Source organism: Nerophis ophidion, linkage group LG06, assembly GCF_033978795.1.
Source record: "Nerophis ophidion isolate RoL-2023_Sa linkage group LG06, RoL_Noph_v1.0, whole genome shotgun sequence".
NCBI classification, from domain to species: Eukaryota; Metazoa; Chordata; class Actinopteri; order Syngnathiformes; family Syngnathidae; genus Nerophis; species Nerophis ophidion.
The window spans coordinates 13455390-13473900 of NC_084616.1; the positions used below are offsets into that span (position 1 = coordinate 13455390).

Here is an 18511-nt window from a genome sequence, read left to right on the forward strand (position 1 = left end):
TAGGTTTATTGATATCATCAATTTCATTTATTACTTTGGAATTAAATTGACTGAAATGACTAAAATTACGAGACAAAATATAAATTATATTATAATAAAATAATGTACATAGTAGCTTTCTGGCTAAGAGAGCATACTGTATTTACATTAAAAATGTTTAAAGGTATACGCCTAATAGACTGTAATATTATTGTTGTTTTTATTTCTACTACTATTTTCAACCATTTTACATCTCTACTTAATAATGGTATATTTTAGTTTTGAAGTCATAAACCAGAAGATGAATTGTGTAGTGGAAATCCCAAATATGGATTGATCGTACCCCGCCTTCTGCCCAAATGCAGCTGAGATAAACTCCAGCACCCCCTGCCACCCCAAAAGGGACGAGCGGTAGAAAATGGATGGACGGATGGTTTCAACAATCTTTTCATGTCTGTAGGAACGGTCTGAAAAACACAATCATGTGCGAACAAATCAACAATAGTATTGATATAGGATGAGTAATACTTATTAAAAGTCACTTAATGGACAGTATTTTCTCAAAGCCACCTACAAATCCATGTGCCTGCCTACACACACACACACACACACGCACACACACACACACACGGTGTGATTGCCTGACTCAGACCGTTGGCGGAGGTGAGTTGAGGCCTCAAAGAACACGCTCCATGCCATGTTCTCACACCTTCCACACCCATGCACACGCACACGCACACGCACACGCACACGCACACGCACACGCACACACACACACACACACACACACACACACACACACACACAAACACACACAAACACAAACAACCTGATTCCGGCCTCCTCTGGTAGCCATGAACCCGACCAAAGACACGTCTAAATGGTCCGGGTGTTGTTGACATATGCCTACACACATCGAATGGGAGTATAAAAAGCACCTCCTTCCTGGTTTCTGCTCCACAAGCTGTACACAGACTACTTTGATAAGGTTGTTCCTGCCACCTTGTTCTAAAATTGGGGTTCCAACATACTCCCTCAGTAACTCAAGGAGCACCCCATGGTTCTGTTCTTGGTCCCTTGCTGATTTCCATTCATGTAAATAGTCGTTGCCCAAGTGTGTTTTAGTTCACTTCAACGCATCTGTTGTTGTTGATGTTAATATGAGTGGGTTCAGGCATCTGGTCAGAATGAACCCCCCACCCCCTGGTAGAAGACCACGGGGTAGGCCCAGGACATGGTGGAGAGACTATGTCTCCCAGCTGGCCTAGGAACGCCTGGACAAAGTAGCTGGGGAGGGGGGAAGTCTGGGCTTCTCTTCTAAGGCTGCTGCCCCCGCGATCCAATTTCGGAGAAGAGGAGAAGATGGATGGATTTAATGTTTGTTTATCTCAGGAGTCCCCAAACTTTTGGATTCGGGGGCCGCATTGGGATACAAAAATTTGGCCAGGCTGTATACATACATTTATATATATATAGACACACACACATATATATACACTATCCACTATGGACTGGACTCTCACACTATTATGTTAGATCCACTATGGACAGGACTCTCACTATTATGTTAGATCCACTATGGATTGGACTCTCACTATTATGTTAGATCCACTTTGGACTGGACTCTTACACTATTATGTTAGATCCACTATGGACTGGAATCTCACTATTATGTTAGATCCACTATGGACTGGACTCTCACAATTATGGTAGATCCACTATGGACTGGGCTCTCACTATTATGTTAGATCCACTGTGGACTGGACTCTCACAATTATGTTAGATCAACTATGTACTGGACACTTACAATACTATGTTAGATCAACTTTGGACTGGACTCACACTATTATGTTAGATCCACTATGGACTGGACTCTCACACTATTATGTTAGATCCACTATGGACTGGACTCTCACACTTTTATGTTAAATCCACTATGGACTAGACTCTGACACTATTATGTTAGATCCACTATGGACAGGACTCTCACTATAATGTTAGATCCAATATGGACTGGACTCTCACTATTATGTTAGATCCACTATGAACTGGACTCTCACTATTATGTTAGATCCACTATGGACTGGACTCTCACACTAGTATGTTAGATCCACTATGGACTGGACTCTCACACTATTATGTTAGATCCACTGTGGACTGGACTCTTACAATATTATGTTAAATCCACTATGGACTGGACTCTCACTATTATGTTGGATCCACTATGGACTGGACTCTCACACTATTATGTTAGATCCACTGTGGACTGGACTCTTACAATATTATGTTAGATCCACTATGGACTGGACTCTCACACTATTATGTTAGATCCACTATGGATTGGACTCTCACACTATTATGTTAGATCCACTATGGACTGGACTCTCACACTATTATGTTAGATCCACTATGGATTGGACTCTCACACTATTATGTTAGATCCACTATGGACTGGACTCTCACTATTATGTTAGATCCACTATGGACTGGACTCTCACACTATTATGTTAGATCCACTATGGACTGGACTCTCACTATTATGTTAGATCCACTATGGACTGGACTTTCACTACTATGTTAGATCCACTATGGACTGGACTCTCACCATTAGGTTAGATCCTCTCCAAGGTTTCTCATTGTCCCATTGGTTTGAGTTTTTCCTTGCCCTGATGTGGGCTCTGAACCAAGGATGTCGTTGTGGCTTGTGCAGCCCTTTGAGACCCTCGTGATTTAGAACTATATAAATAAACAGTGACTGATGTATCATTTATGAATATGATTAAAGTAAAGAGTTAAATGACTTAATCGGTGTTGATATTCGAATTGTGAAAAAGAAAGGTAAAGAACTGAACCAAGTTCATCTGGCGTGTTTGTCTGACATCTGCTGGCCAGAATAAGAACTGCAGGCCAAGTAAAAATCCACAAATTGCCACATAATATCAACATGGTTCAATAAAACACACGTAAAAGCGTGTGAAGTTACACAAATAATGACATAAATAACACACTTAACGCGTAGAAAGGTTTTGTTGAAGGAAAATACCGCTCGGCGTTGTCATGGTTACCGACTCGGTGACGTCATCGTTCGTATCCCTTTATTTAAACCTGGTCGCACGTATTCCCGCTTTTAAACGCTTAGTACGTACGGTCGGCGTTAATCGGCACCTTGACGTAGTCCCCGCCGCCTTCACTACTTGACGTACTCCCCGACATTTTGACTACTTTTCAAACTTCCGAATCATGGCTCTCGTCGTCGTCCTCCTCCTCATTATTTTCCCGCTTCCGGCCCGGGGGGAGGAGCCGGCGGCGGCGGTGCATGTGCAGGTGGTCACCAGCAGCACGCCCTGCAGCGCCACCTGCGGCCTGGGGGTGAAGGTGCAGCGGGTGTGCGAGCTGAAGGACGCCGAGGGCGCGCTGGAGGAGGCCGGAGACGCTGCGATGACGTCTCCGTCGGACGTGACGGAGCGGTGTCGTGACGTCACGGTCACGTGCCGGGAGTCGTGGCAGTGCGGCCTGAAGACCGTAACCGTGACGACGGGGGAGAGGGTGGAGCTGGACTGCCTGCTGGCGAAGAACGCCGAGGTGGTGATGAAGCTGTCGTGGAGGTGAGCCCCCGCCCACCGTGACGTCACGACGGCGATAATGGCAAAGTGTGATGATAACCATAGAACACCGAATTGACACTGCCGGAAAACCACACAGCATCCCCGCATTTCCAGGAATTCCACGGTTTTCCAGGAAATTTTTAAATTTTACAAAACTTAAAATTTTTTTCAAACCAAATGCTAAGTTAATTGCTAGCTTTTTAGCTAATACACCTCAGTCAAATATTTCGTCATTCCACGTATTAGCATGCTAACATTATAGCATTTTTGGGGGGGAATTTTGTAGATGTACACACAACTCATATATTTTTTGTTACTATCTTTTTAGCGTGCTAATTTTAACATGCTAGCCTTTTAGCTAATACACCTCAAAGTGAAATATTTTGTCATTCCACGTATGCTTACTATTAGCATGCTAAAATTATAGCATTTTTTTAGCGAATTTTGTAGATATACACACACAACTCATATATTTTTTGTTACTATCTTTTTAGCATGTTAATTTTAACATGCTAGCTTTTTAGCTAATACACCTCAAAGTCAAATATTTTGTCATTCCACGTATGCTTACTATTAGCATGCTAAAATTATAGCATTTTTTTTGGTGAATTTTGTAGATATACACACAACTCATATATTTGTTGTTACTATCATGTTAGCATTCTAATTTTAACATGCTAGCTTTTTAGCTAATACACGTTAGTCAAATATTTCGTAATTCCACGTATGCTTACTATTAGCATGCTAACATTATAGCATTTTTTTTAGGGAATTTTGTAGATGTACACACAACTCATATATTTTTTGTTACTATCATGTTAGCATTCTAATTTTAACATGCTAGCTTTTTAGCTAATACACCTCAAAGTCTAATATTTCGTAATTCCACGTATGCTTACTTTTACCATGCTAATATTATAGCATTTTTGTAGGGAATTTTGTAGATGTACACACAACTCATATATTTTTTGTTACTATCTTTTTAGCATGCTAATTTTAACATGCTAGCTTTTTAGCTAATACACCTCAAAGTCAAATATTTTGTCATTCCACATATGCTTACTATTAGCATGCTAACATTATAGCATTTTTTTGGCGAATTTTGTAGATATACACACAAGTCATATATTTTTTGTTACTATCTTTTTAGCATGCTAATTTTAACATGCTAGCTTTTTAGCTAATACACCTCAAAGTCAAATATTTTGTCATTCCACGTATGCTTACTATTAGCATGCTAAAATTATTGCATTTTTTTAGCGAATTTTGTAGATATACACACACAACTCATATATTTTTGTTACTATCTTTTTAGCATGCTGATTTTAACATGCTAGCTTTTTAGCTAATACACCTCAAAGTCAAATATTTTGTCATTCCACGTATGCTTACTATTAGCATGCTAAAATTATAGCATTGTTTTGGCGAATTTTGTAGATATACACAAGTCATATATTTTTTGTTACTATCATGTTACCATGCTAATTTCAACATGCTAGCTTTTTAGCTAATACACATTAGTCAAATATTTCGTCACTCTACGTATGCTTACTATTACCATGCTAACATTATAGCATTTTTTTTAGGGAATTTTGTAGATGTACACAACGCATATATTTTTTGTTACTATCATGTTAGCATTCTAATTTTAACATGCTATCTTTTTAGCTAATACACTTTAGTCAAATATTTCGTAATTCCACGTATGCTTACTTTTACCATGCTAACATTATAGCATTTTTGTAGGGAATTTTGTAGATGTACACACAACTCATAAATTTTTTGTTACTATCTTTTTAGCGTGCTAATTTTAACATGCTAGCTTTTTAGCTAATACACCTCAAAGTCAAATATTTTGTCATTCCACGTATGCTTACTATTAGCATGCTAACATCATAGCATTTTTTTTAGGGAATTTTGTAGATGTACACACAACTCATATATTTTTTGTTACTATCATGTTAGCATTCTAATTTTAACATGCTAGATTTTTAGCTAATACACTTTAGTCAAATATTTCGTAATTCCACGTATGCTTACTTTTACCATGCTAACATTATAGCATTTTTGTAGGGAATTTTGTAGATGTACACACAACTCATATATTTTTTGTTACTATCTTTTTAGCATGCTAATTTTAACATGCTAGCTTTTTAGCTAATACACCTCAAAGTCAAATATTTTGTCATTCCACATATGCTTACTATTAGCATGCAAAAATTATAGCATTTTTTTGCGAATTTTGTAGATATACACACAACTCATATATTTTTTGTTACTATCATGTTAGCATTCTAATTTTAACATGCTAGCTTTTTAGCTAATACACCTCAAAGTCAAATATTTTGTCATTCCACGTATGCTTACTATTAGCATGCTAAAATTATAGCATTTTTTTTGCGAATTCTGTAGATATACACACAACTCATATATTTTTTGTTACTATCATGTTAGCATTCTAATTTTAACATGCTAGCTTTTTAGCTAATACACGTTAGTCAAATATTTTTGTCATTCCATGTATGCTTACTATTACCATGCTAACATTGTAGCATTTTTTTTAGGGAATTTTGTAGATGTACACAAAACTCATATATTTTTTGTTACTATCTTTTTAGCATGCTAATTTTAACATGCTAGCTTTGTAGCTAATACACCTCAAAGTCAAATATTTCGTTATTGCACGTATGCTTACTATTAGCATGCTAACATAGCATTTTTTGGGGGGAATTTTGTAGATGTACACACAACTCATATATTTTTTGTTACTATCATGTTAGCATTCTAATTTTAACATGCTAGCTTTTTAGCTAATACACCTCAAAGTCAAATATTTTGCCATTCCACGTATGCTTACTATTAGCATGCTAAAATTATAGCATTTTTTTTGCGAATTTTGTAGATATACACACAACTCATATTTTTTTGTTACTATTTTGTTAGCATGCTAATGTTAACATGCTAGCTTTTTAGCTAATTTTTCAGTTACACATTTCAGAGAAAAATATTTTATTTCACGTATCCTTATTGTTGGCATGATAGATTTTTTTTTAGCTCAGTTTGCAGATATACACACTAGTCAACTTGACTATCTTGCTAGCATACTAATGCTAATATGCCAACTTTTAAGCTAATGTTGAAGGTACACACCTCAGAATCAAATATTTCATAAATTCACGTATGCTTACTATTAGCATGCTAACATTATAGCATTTTTTTTAGCTAATTTTGTAGATATACACACAACTCATGTATTTTTTGTTACTATCTTGTTAGGATGCTGATATTAACATGCTAGCTTTGGAGCTAATTTTTCAGGTACACCCCTCAGAGTAAAATATTTTGTTATTTCACGTATGCTTACTATTAGCATGCTAACATTATAGCATTTTTTTTTTAGCTAATTTTGTAGATATACACACAACTCATATTTGTTGTTACTATCGTGTTAGCATGCTAATATTAACATGCTAGCTTTTGAGCAAAATTTTCAGGTACAGCCCTCAGAGTGAAATATTTTGTTATTTTACGTTTGCTTGCTATTAGCATGTTAACATTATAGCATTATTTTTTAGCTAATTTTGTAGATGTAAACACAACTCATGTATTTTTTCTTACTGTCATGTTAGCATGCTAATATTAACATGCTAGCTTTTGAGCAAAATTTTCAGATACACCCCTCAGAGTGAAATATTTTTTTAGTTCACGTATGCTTGCTATTAGCATGCTAACATTATAAAAAATGTTTTGCTAATTTTGTAGACATACAAATATATACATAAATATATGTACATATCTCAGAGTAAACAAATATTTTGGAATTTAACACATGCTAACCATAACATTTTAGCATGCTAGCTTTTTTTAGCCAATTCATTCAAAAGTCATGTATTTTGTTACTTGACTGTATCTTTGCCAGGAAGCTAATGTTAATATTAGCTATTGAGCTAATATTGCAGGTCAAATATTTTGCAAGTGAGCACATGCTAATCATTAACATGTTAGCATGCTAGCTTTTTAAGCTCAGTTTGGGGGCATTCATTTAAAAGTAATATATTTTGGCACTTAACTATATCTTGCCAGGAAGCTAATGTTAATATTAGCTATTGATATAAAATTGCAGCTCATATATTTTGCAATTTTACGCATGCTAATGTTAGCATGTTAGCTTATTTAGGTCATTTATTTAAAAGTCATATATTTTGGTACTTAACTGCATCTTGCCAGGAAGCCAATGTTAATATTAGCTACTGAGCTAATATTGCAAGTCAAATATTTTTCAAGATAACACATGTTAACTAATATGTTAGCTTGCTAGCTTTCTTAGCTCATTCATTTAAAAGTCATATATTTTGTTACTTGACTGTATCTTTGCCAGGAAGCTACTGTTAATATTAGCTACTGAGCTAATATCCATCCATCCATGTTCTACCGCTTATTCCCTTTTGGGGTCGCGGGGGACGCTGGTGCCTAGCTCAACTACAATCGGGCAGAATGCGGCGTACAGCCTGGACAAGTCGCTATCTCATCGCAGTGTGCTAATATTGCAAGTCAAATATTTTACAATTGAACGCATGCTAATTTTTAGCTAATTTTGGGGGCATTCATTTAAAAGTAATATATTTTGGCACTTAACTTTATCTTGCCAGCAAGCTAATGTTATTATTAGCTATTGATATAAAATTGCAGCTCATATATATTGCAATTTTACGCATGCTAATGTTAGCATGCTTTTAGGTCATTCATTTAAAAGTCATATATTTTGGTACTTAACTGTATCTTACCAGGAAGTTAATGTTAATATTAGCTATCGAGCTAAGATTGCAAGTCAAATATTTTTCAATTGAATGCATGCTAACTATTAACATGTTAGCATGCTAGCTTTTTTTAGTTCATTCATTTAAAAGTCATATATTTTGGTACTTGACTATATCTTGCCAGGACGTTAATGTTATTATTAGCTATTTAACTAATATTGCAAGTCAAATATGTGCAATTTAACAAATTTTAACTATAAAAATGTTAGCATAACAGCTTTTTTAGCTAATTTTGGGGGCATTTTGTTATCGACCACTACCTGGATAGTGTGCTAACTGTTAGCATTTCAGTTGGGCGTTTCAGCATTCACGCGCTAATTGCGTTTTCAAGGGTCGGCGGTTTGAAACCGGAATTTTGACATTCAAAATGAGAACGACATGAAAAGTACCAGAACGTCATTTCCTGTTCTATGGCTATCATCGCCCTTTTCACGTCTCTGGTATGCTTCAGTGGTGACGTCACAAAAAGACGCAGGTCGGGTCAAACGACTTACCACCACGTCCGTGTGCGTCCCGCAGGGTGTCGTGGTACCGCGCCCGGGGATTGATCACCTCCGACGACGCGCTCTTCGCCCGCTGGCACAGCCCCACGTTGGACCTGCTGGTTCTGGACCCCGTGGAGGAGGAGCACGCAGGTATGTCCTCCACCAACCTTCCCGCCTGTCGCCGTGACGTCATGACGGGCGTGTCCAGCAGGGACGTACCGCTGCGATGTGCTGGACGCCGCCGCCAGGAGGGTGAAGAAGGCTTACTGGGGGGTCCGAGTGCTGCCCAGAGGGGTCTTGAATCTGGACTACAACCACGCTGAGAGGGTGTGGGACTCCAGCAAGCAGGCGGCCGGCGTCCAGGAGAAGTCCTGGGTCATCTACCTGGTGAGACTTGACATATCATAGTCCTTAAATAAACAGCAACAATAATGCTTATGTTCCTTTTGACTGTACATATACTGTAAATGTATAATGTATTTATGTTATTCACATGTGAATAATGCTGTATAATAGACTGAATTTATGTTATTCACATGTGAATAATGCTGTATAATAGACTAAATTTATGTTATTCACATGTGAATAATGCTGTATAATAGACTGTATTTATATTATTCGCATGTGAATAATGCTGTATAATAGACTGTATTTATGTTATTCACATGTGAATAATGCTGTATAATAGACTAAATTTATGTTATTCACATGTGAATAATGCTGTATAATAGACTGTATTTATATTATTCGCATGTGAATAATGCTGTATAATAGACTGTATTTATGTGATTTACATGTGAATAATGCTGTATAATAGACTGTATTTATGTTATTCACATGTGAATAATGCTGTATAATATACTGTATTTATGTTATTCACATGTGAATAATGTTGTATAATAGACTGAATTTATGTTATTCACATGTGAATAATGCTGTATAATAGACTATGTTATTCACATGTGAATAATGCTGTATAATAGACTGTATTTATATTATTCCCATGTGAATAATGCTGTATAATAGACTGTATTTATGTTATTTACATGTGAATAATGCTGTATAATAGACTGTATTTATGTTATTCGCATGTGAATAATGCTGTATAATAGACTGTATTTATGTTATTTACATGTGAATAATGCTGTATAATAGACTGTATTTATGTTATTCACATGTGAATGAATGTATTTATATCATTCACACGTGAATAATGCTGTATAATATACTGTATTTATATTATTCGCATGTGAATAACGCTGCATAATAGACTGTATTTATATTATTCGCATATGAATAATGCTGTGTAATATACTGTATTCATGTTATTCGCATGTGAATAATGCTCTATAATAGACTGTATTTATATTTTTCACATGTGAATAATGCTGTATGATAGACTGTATTTATGTTATCCACATGTGAATAAATGTATTTATATCATTCACACGTGAATAATGCTGTATAATAGACTGTATTTGTATTATTCACATGTGAATGATGCTGTATAATAGACTATTAATATTCGCATGTGAATAATGCTGTATAATGGACTATATTTATATTATTCACATGTGAAAATTGCTGTATACTAGAATGTATTATAGACTATATTATTCACATGTGAATAATGCTGTATAATAGACTGTAATTATGTTATTCACATGTGAATTAATGTATTTATATCATTCACACGTGAATAATGCTTTATAATATACTGTATTTATGTTATTCACATGTGAATAATGTTGTATAATAGACTGAATTTATGTTATTCACATGTGAATAATGCTGTATAATAGACTATTTATAATATCTGCATGTGAATACTGCTGTGTAATAGACTGTATTTATGTTATTCACATGTGAATAATGCTGTATAATATACGGTATTTATATTATTCACATGTGAATAATGCTGTATAATAGCCTATTTATATTCACATGTGAATAATGCTGTATAATAGACATTATTTGTTATTCACATGTGAATAGTGCTGTATAATAGACTGTATTTATATTCACATGTAAATAATGCTGTATAATAGACTGTATTTATGTTATTCACATGTGAATAATGCTGTATAATAGACTGTATTTATAGTCACATGTGAATAATGCTGTATAATAGACTGTACTTATATTATTCACGTGTGAATAATGCTGTACAATAGACTGTATTTATGTTATTCACATGTGAATAATGCTGTATAATAGACTGTATTTATATTAATCGCATGTGAATAATGCTTTGTAATAGACTATTTATATTTGCATGTGAATAATGCTGTATAATAGACTATTTATTTTATTCACATGTGAATATTGCTGTATAATAGACTGTATTTATGTTGTTCATATGTGAATAATGTTGTATGATAGACTGAATTTATGTTATTCACATGTGAATAAATGTATTTATATCAATCAAATGTGAATAATCCTGTATAATAGACTGTATTTATGTTATTCACATGTGAATAATGTTGTATAATAGACTGAATTTATGTTATCCACATGTGAATGAATGTATTTATATCATTCACACATGAATAATGCTGTATAATAGACTGTATTTATATTATTCACATGTGAATAATGCTGTATAATAGACTGTATTTATATTATTCACATGTGAATAATGCTGTATAATAGACTGTATTTATGTTATTCACATGTGAATAATGCTGTAAAATAGACTGTATTTATATTATTCGCATGTGAATAGTGCTGTGTAATTTACTGTATTTATGTTATTCGAATGTGAATAATGCTCTATAATAGACTGTATTTATGTTATTCACATGTGAATAATGTTGTATAATAGACTGAATTTATGTTATCCACATGTGAATGAATGTATTTATATCATTCACACATGAATAATGCTGTATAATAGACTGTATTTATATTATTCACATGTGAATAATGCTGTATAATAGACTGTATTTATATTATTCGCATGTGAATAGTGCTGTGTAATTTACTGTATTTATGTTATTCGAATGTGAATAATGCTCTATAATAGACTGTATTTATGTTATTCACATGTGAATAATGCTGTATAATAGACTGAATTTATGTTATTCACATGTGAATAATGCTGTATAATAGACTTTATATTATCTGCATGTGAATACTGCTGTGTAATAGACTGTATTTATGTTATTCACATGTGAATAATGCTGTATAATATACTGTATTTATATTATTCACATGTGAATAATGCTGTATAATAGCCTATTTATGTTCACATGTGAATAATGCTGTATAATAGACAGTATTTGTTATTCACATGTGAATAGTGCTGTATAATAGACTGTATTTATAGTCACATGTGAATAATGCTGTATAATAGACTGTACTTATATTATTCACATGTGAATAATGCTGTATAATAGACTGTATTTATAGTCACATGTGAATAATGCTGTATAATAGACTGTACTTATATTATTCACGTGTGAATAATGCTGTACAATAGACTGTATTTATGTTATTCACATGTGAATAATGCTGTATAATAGACTGTATTTATATTCACATGTAAATAATGCTGTATAATAGACTGTATTTATGTTATTCACATGTGAATAATGCTGTATAATAGACTGTATTTATAGTCACATGTGAATAATGCTGTATAATAGACTGTACTTATATTATTCACGTGTGAATAACGCTGTACAATAGACTGTATTTATGTTATTCACATGTGAATAATGCTGTATAATATACTGTATTTATATTATTCACATGTGAATAATGCTGTATAATAGCCTATTTATATTCACATGTGAATAATGCTGTATAATAGACAGTATTTGTTATTCACATGTGAAAATGTGCTGTATAATAGACTGTATTTATATTCACATGTAAATAATGCTGTATAATAGACTGTATTTATGTTATTCACATGTGAATAATGCTGTATAATAGACTGTATTTATAGTCACATGTGAATAATGCTGTATAATAGACTGTACTTATATTATTCACGTGTGAATAATGCTGTACAATAGACTGTATTTATGTTATTCACATGTGAATAATGCTGTATAATAGACTGTATTTATATTAATCGCATGTGAATAATGCTGTGTAATAGACTATTTATATTTGCATGTGAATAATGCTGTATAATAGACTATTTATTTTATTCACATGTGAATATTGCTGTATAATAGACTGTATTTATGTTGTTCATATGTGAATAATGTTGTATGATAGACTGAATTTATGTTATTCACATGTGAATAAATGTATTTATATCAATCAAATGTGAATAATCCTGTATAATAGACTGTATTTATGTTATTCACATGTGAATAATGTTGTATAATAGACTGAATTTATGTTATCCACATGTGAATGAATGTATTTATATCATTCACACATGAATAATGCTGTATAATAGACTGTATTTATATTATTCACATGTGAATAATACTGTATAATAGACTGTATTTATGTTATTCACATGTGAATAATGCTGTATAATAGACTGTATTTATATTATTCGCATGTGAATAGTGCTGTGTAATTTACTGTATTTATGTTATTCGAATGTGAATAATGCTCTATAATAGACTGTATTTATGTTATTCACATGTGAATAATGCTCTATAATATACTGTATTTATGTTATTCACATGTGAATAATGCTGTATAATAGACTGAATTTATGTTATCCACATGTGAATGAATGTATTTATATCATTCACACATGAATAATGCTGTATAAAAGACTGTATTTATATTATTCACATGTGAATAATGCTGTATAATAGACTGTATTTATATTATTTGCATGTGAATAGTGCTGTGTAATTGACTGTATTTATGTTATTCGAATGTGAATAATGCTCTATAATAGACTGTATTTATGTTATTCACATGTGAATAATGCTGTATAATAGACTGAATTTATGTTATTCGTATGTGAATAATGCTGTATAATAGACTGAATTTATGTTATTCACATGTGAATGAATGAATTTATATCATTCACACGTGAATAATGCTGTATTTATATTATTCGCATGTGAATAATGCTGCATAATAGACTGTATTTATGTTATTCACATGTGAATAATGCTGTATAATAGACTGCATTTATATTATTCGCATGTGAATAATTCTGTGTAATATATTGTATTCATGTTATTCGCATGTGAATAATGCTGTATAATAGACTGTATTTATGTTATCCACATGTGAATAAATGTATTTATATCATTCACACGTGGATAATGCTGTATAATAGACTGTATTTATATTATTCACATGTGAATGATGCTGTATAATAGACTGTATTTATATTTGCATGTGAATAATGCTGTATAATGGACTATATTTATATTCACATGTGAAAATTGCTGTATACTAGACTGTATTATAGACTATATTATTCACATGTGAATAATGCTGTATAATACACTATATTTATGTTATTCACATGTAAATTATGCTGTACAATAGACTGTATTTATATTATTCATGTGAATAATGCTGTATAATAGACTGAATTTATGTTATTCACATGTGAATAAATGTATTTATATCATTCACACGTGAATAATGCTGTATAATAGAATGTATTTATGTTATTCGCATGTGAATAATGCTGTATAATAGACAGTATTTATGTTATTCGCATGTGAATAATGCTGTATAAAAGACTGTATTTATATTATTCACATGTGAATAATGATGTATAATAGACTGTATTTATGTTATTCACATGCGAATAATGTTGTATAATAGACTGAATGTATGTTATCCACATGTGAATAAACATATTTATATCATTCACAGGTGAATAATGCTGTATAATACACTATATTTATGTTATTCACATGTAAATTATGCTGTACAATAGACTGTATTTATATTATTCATGTGAATAATGCTGTATAATAGACTGAATTTATGTTATTCACATGTGAATAAATGTATTTATATCATTCACACGTGAATAATGCTGTATAATAGACTGTATTTACGTTATTCGCATGTGAGTAATGCTGTATAAAAGACTGTATTTATGTTATTCACATTTGAATAATGCTGTGTAATTGACTGTATTTATGTTATTCACATGTGAATAATGCTGTATAATAGACTGTATTTATGTTGTTCACATTTGAATAATGTTGTATAATAGACTGTATTTATGTTATTCACATGTGAATAATGCTGTATAATAGACTGTATTTATATTATTTGCATGTGAATACTGCTGTGTAATAGACTGTATTTATGTTATAATGCAGTATAATAGACTGTATTTATGTTATTCTCATGTGAATAATGCTGAATAATAGACTGTATTTATGTTATTCGCATGTGAATATTGTTGTATGATAGACTGAATTTATGTTATTCACATGTGAATAAATGTATTCATATCATTCACACGTGAATCATGCTGTGTAATAGAATATTTATGTTATTCGCATGTGAATAATGTTGTATAATAGACTATTCATGGTATTCACATGTGAATAATGCTGTATAATAGACTGTATTTATGTTATTCACGTGCGAATAATGTTTTATAATAGACTGATTTTATGTTATTCACTTGTGAATAAATGTATTTATATCATTCACACGTGAATAATGCTGTATAATAGACTGTATTTATGTTATTCGCATGTGAATAAGGCTGTATAATAGACTGTATTTATGTTATTCACATGTGAATAATGCTGTATAATAGACTGTATTTATATTATTCACATGTAAAAAATACCCAAGTGTTAATGTCTCTTGTGAGCGATAATTACCTTTCAAGTATCGGCCATCTACTGATACCACCTTTGGTATCGACACCACCAATGTGTGGATCAAAATGCTTAACCGGTACCAAAATGTATCTCGATACTTTTCGATAACCCTTTAGCGTTAGTTTTTAAGCCAAAATGCGGCCGGTTCTACCTTTTCTGTCTACACGCTGTGTCTGCTTGCAGGTACTCTGTGATAGTGTGCTGCCGAACATGCTCCTCTGCGAGTAAACCAGGGGTTCCTGAACACTTGGCGTCTAGGGGCCAAAGTGAAAATGTTTTTTGTAGTTTTTTTTTTACCATGTAACAGCACCACCAGTGAGGAGAATATAAATATAAATATACAGTATGTAAATATAATTTATCTGCCTAATTCTGTTAACAAATTCAGTTAACATGCATCGCAACCTCAGAACATTCAAAATGTTCACTTTCAGCAGATCAGTCTTCTTGTATTCTTCTCTCCGGCAAAATGATTTTCTTCGTGCTTTTATTTTGGTAGCGACATGCGTCACCTGTGTGTGTTTTGCCACCACCGCACAGATGCTGACCTTGCTGTGCATGGCCAACACGGCGGCGGTTGCCTTCGTGGCGGTGAAGGTGACGAAGAACAAGGGCTCGTATTCGGTGGACGAGGAGGCCGGCGACCACGAGGAGACCACGACGGAGATTTGAAGGCACGGCTCGCCTATTTGTGACCGAACCCGAGTATCATCCCGTTAAACCAGGGGTGTCCAAACTTTTTCCACTTAGGGCCGCGGACTGAAAAATCGAAGCAAGCGGGGGCCATTTTGACATCTTTTTATTTTAAAAAACAATACAATATATGTATAACTAATATACATTTAGACTTCCACTCAAGGGTTTTGGTCCAAAAAAAAAAAAAAAAAGTGTCATTATTCAGTATTATTTAGTTTTATTATTATTCAAGTTATAAATTTCCAGATCAACATAAAGTCCATCTGTCAATATAATGATTTTAAATATTTATGTTGTATGCTCTTTTTGTCAAAGAAACCCTGTTTTTAGATAAAAAAAACCCCACAAAATATGCAATATTATCACCCAATATTTTTTTCAAGTGGAATATTTGAGATTAAATCATAATAGAGCCTTAAAAAAGTCAATAACTAATAACACCATTCATTTTAATTCATTATTATTTTTTGAGCAATGACACTTAAAAACAAATCACACTAAAATGATTGGGGATCCAAAAGGGTCCTACTCGTTAAATCAGGGGTGTCAAACTCAAATACAGAGTGGGCCAAAATTTAAAACTGAACAAAGCCGCGGGCCAAGGTTGAACAAATGAACCTTTTAATAGGGACCCAAACAAGTTTTGCATTGAATATTGAACAAGCGAGACTTATATAACTTTATAGTGACGTGCAAAATCCAGTTTCAAATAATACTAATAATTTAAAAATAGCAATGGCATATCAAATCAAATTTAAATAGAAATTGAAGCCTCTTTTCTATTTACAGCCTTCTAAGGTAAATATAAAAAAAAACTTTTTCCACAGGCTAATAATAATTTTTTATATTGTAGCGTCCAGGAAGAGGTAGTGCTGCAAGGGGTTCTGTGTATTTCTTCTGTTGTGTTTAGGTTGTGTTACAGTGCGGATGTTCTCCCGAAAATTTTCTTGTCATTCTCGTTTACTGTTGGTTCACAGTGTGGCGCATATTTGTAACAGTCTTAAAGTTGTTTATACGGCCACCCTCAGTGTGACCTGTATGGTTGTTGACCAAGCTTGCATTGCATTAGCGTGTGTGTGTGTAAAAGCCACATATATCATGTGACTAGGCCGGCACGCTGTTTCTACGTAGGAAAAGCGGACGTGACGAAAGGTTTTAGAGGACGCTTCAGGCAGTGCCTTTATCAATCAATCAATCAATGTTTATTTATATAGCCCCAAATCACAAATGTCTCAAAGGACTGCACAAATTATTACGACTACAACATCCTCGGAAGAACCCACAAAAGGGCAAGGAAAACTCACACCCAGTGGGCACGGAGAATTCACATCCAGTGGGACGCCAGTGACAATGCTGACTATGAGAAACCTTGGAGAGGACCTCAGATGTTGGCAACCCCCCCCCCCTCTAAAGGGGAACATTATCACCAGACCTAGTGCTTGTCAGAGGTATCACCGTCTCCAAAGTTATGATACTCCCGTATACTAAAGTAATGTCCGATCATTACCTTATAAAATTCGAAGTTCAGACTCATGTTCGGCAAGCTAATAATAATAATAACTGCTATAGCAGCCGCAACATTAATGCTGCCACAACGACGACTCTTGCGGACCTACTGCCCTCGGTAATGGCACCGTTCCCAAAGTATGTGGGCTCTATTGATAACCTCACTAACAACTTTAACAACGCCCTGCGCGAAACCATTGATAGTATAGCACCGCTGAAGTTAAAAAAGGCTCCAAAAAGGCGTACGCCATGGTTTACTGAAGAAACTAGAGCTCAGAAATTATTATGTAGAAAGCTGGAACGCAAATGGCGCACGACTAAACTTGAGGTGCACCATCAAGCATGGAGTGATAGTTTAATAACTTATAAACGCATGCTTACCTTAGCTAAAACTAATTATTACTCAAATCTCATCCGCATTTATAAAAACGATCCAAAATTTTTGTTTAGTACAGTAGCATCGCTAACCCAACAAGGGACTCCTTCCAGTAGCTCCACCCATTCGGCAGATGACTTTATGAAGTTCTTTAATAACAAAATTGAACTTATTAGAAAGGAGATTAAAGACAATGCGTCCCAGCTACAACGGGGTTATAGTAACACAGATACGATTGTATATACGGCGGATA

The 18511-nt window shown here is 33.7% G+C and overlaps 1 protein-coding gene across 1 annotated transcript; it reads left to right on the top strand.

Moving 5' to 3' along the window:
• Positions 1–3178: 3178 nt before the first annotated feature.
• tmem81 (transmembrane protein 81) lies at positions 3179–16757 on the top strand. Its single transcript, XM_061902707.1, has 4 exons — positions 3179–3584; positions 8921–9036; positions 9098–9273; positions 16221–16757. Exons 1-4 carry the CDS (start codon positions 3220–3222, stop codon positions 16350–16352), a joined length of 789 nt encoding a protein of 262 aa, XP_061758691.1. The 5' UTR covers positions 3179–3219; the 3' UTR covers positions 16353–16757.
• Positions 16758–18511: the final 1754 nt, after the last annotated feature.

Excerpts from the sequence above, each read along its gene's own strand:
- tmem81 (XM_061902707.1), top strand. The coding sequence starts at position 3,220 with ATGGCTCTCGTCGTCGTCCTCCTCCTCATTATTTTCCCGCTTCCGGCC. Across the intron at positions 3,585-8,920 it reads GTGATGAAGCTGTCGTGGAG|GGTGTCGTGGTACCGCGCCC; the intron begins GTGAGCCCCCGC and ends TGCGTCCCGCAG. Across the intron at positions 9,037-9,097 it reads CGTGGAGGAGGAGCACGCAG|GGACGTACCGCTGCGATGTG; the intron begins GTATGTCCTCCA and ends CGTGTCCAGCAG.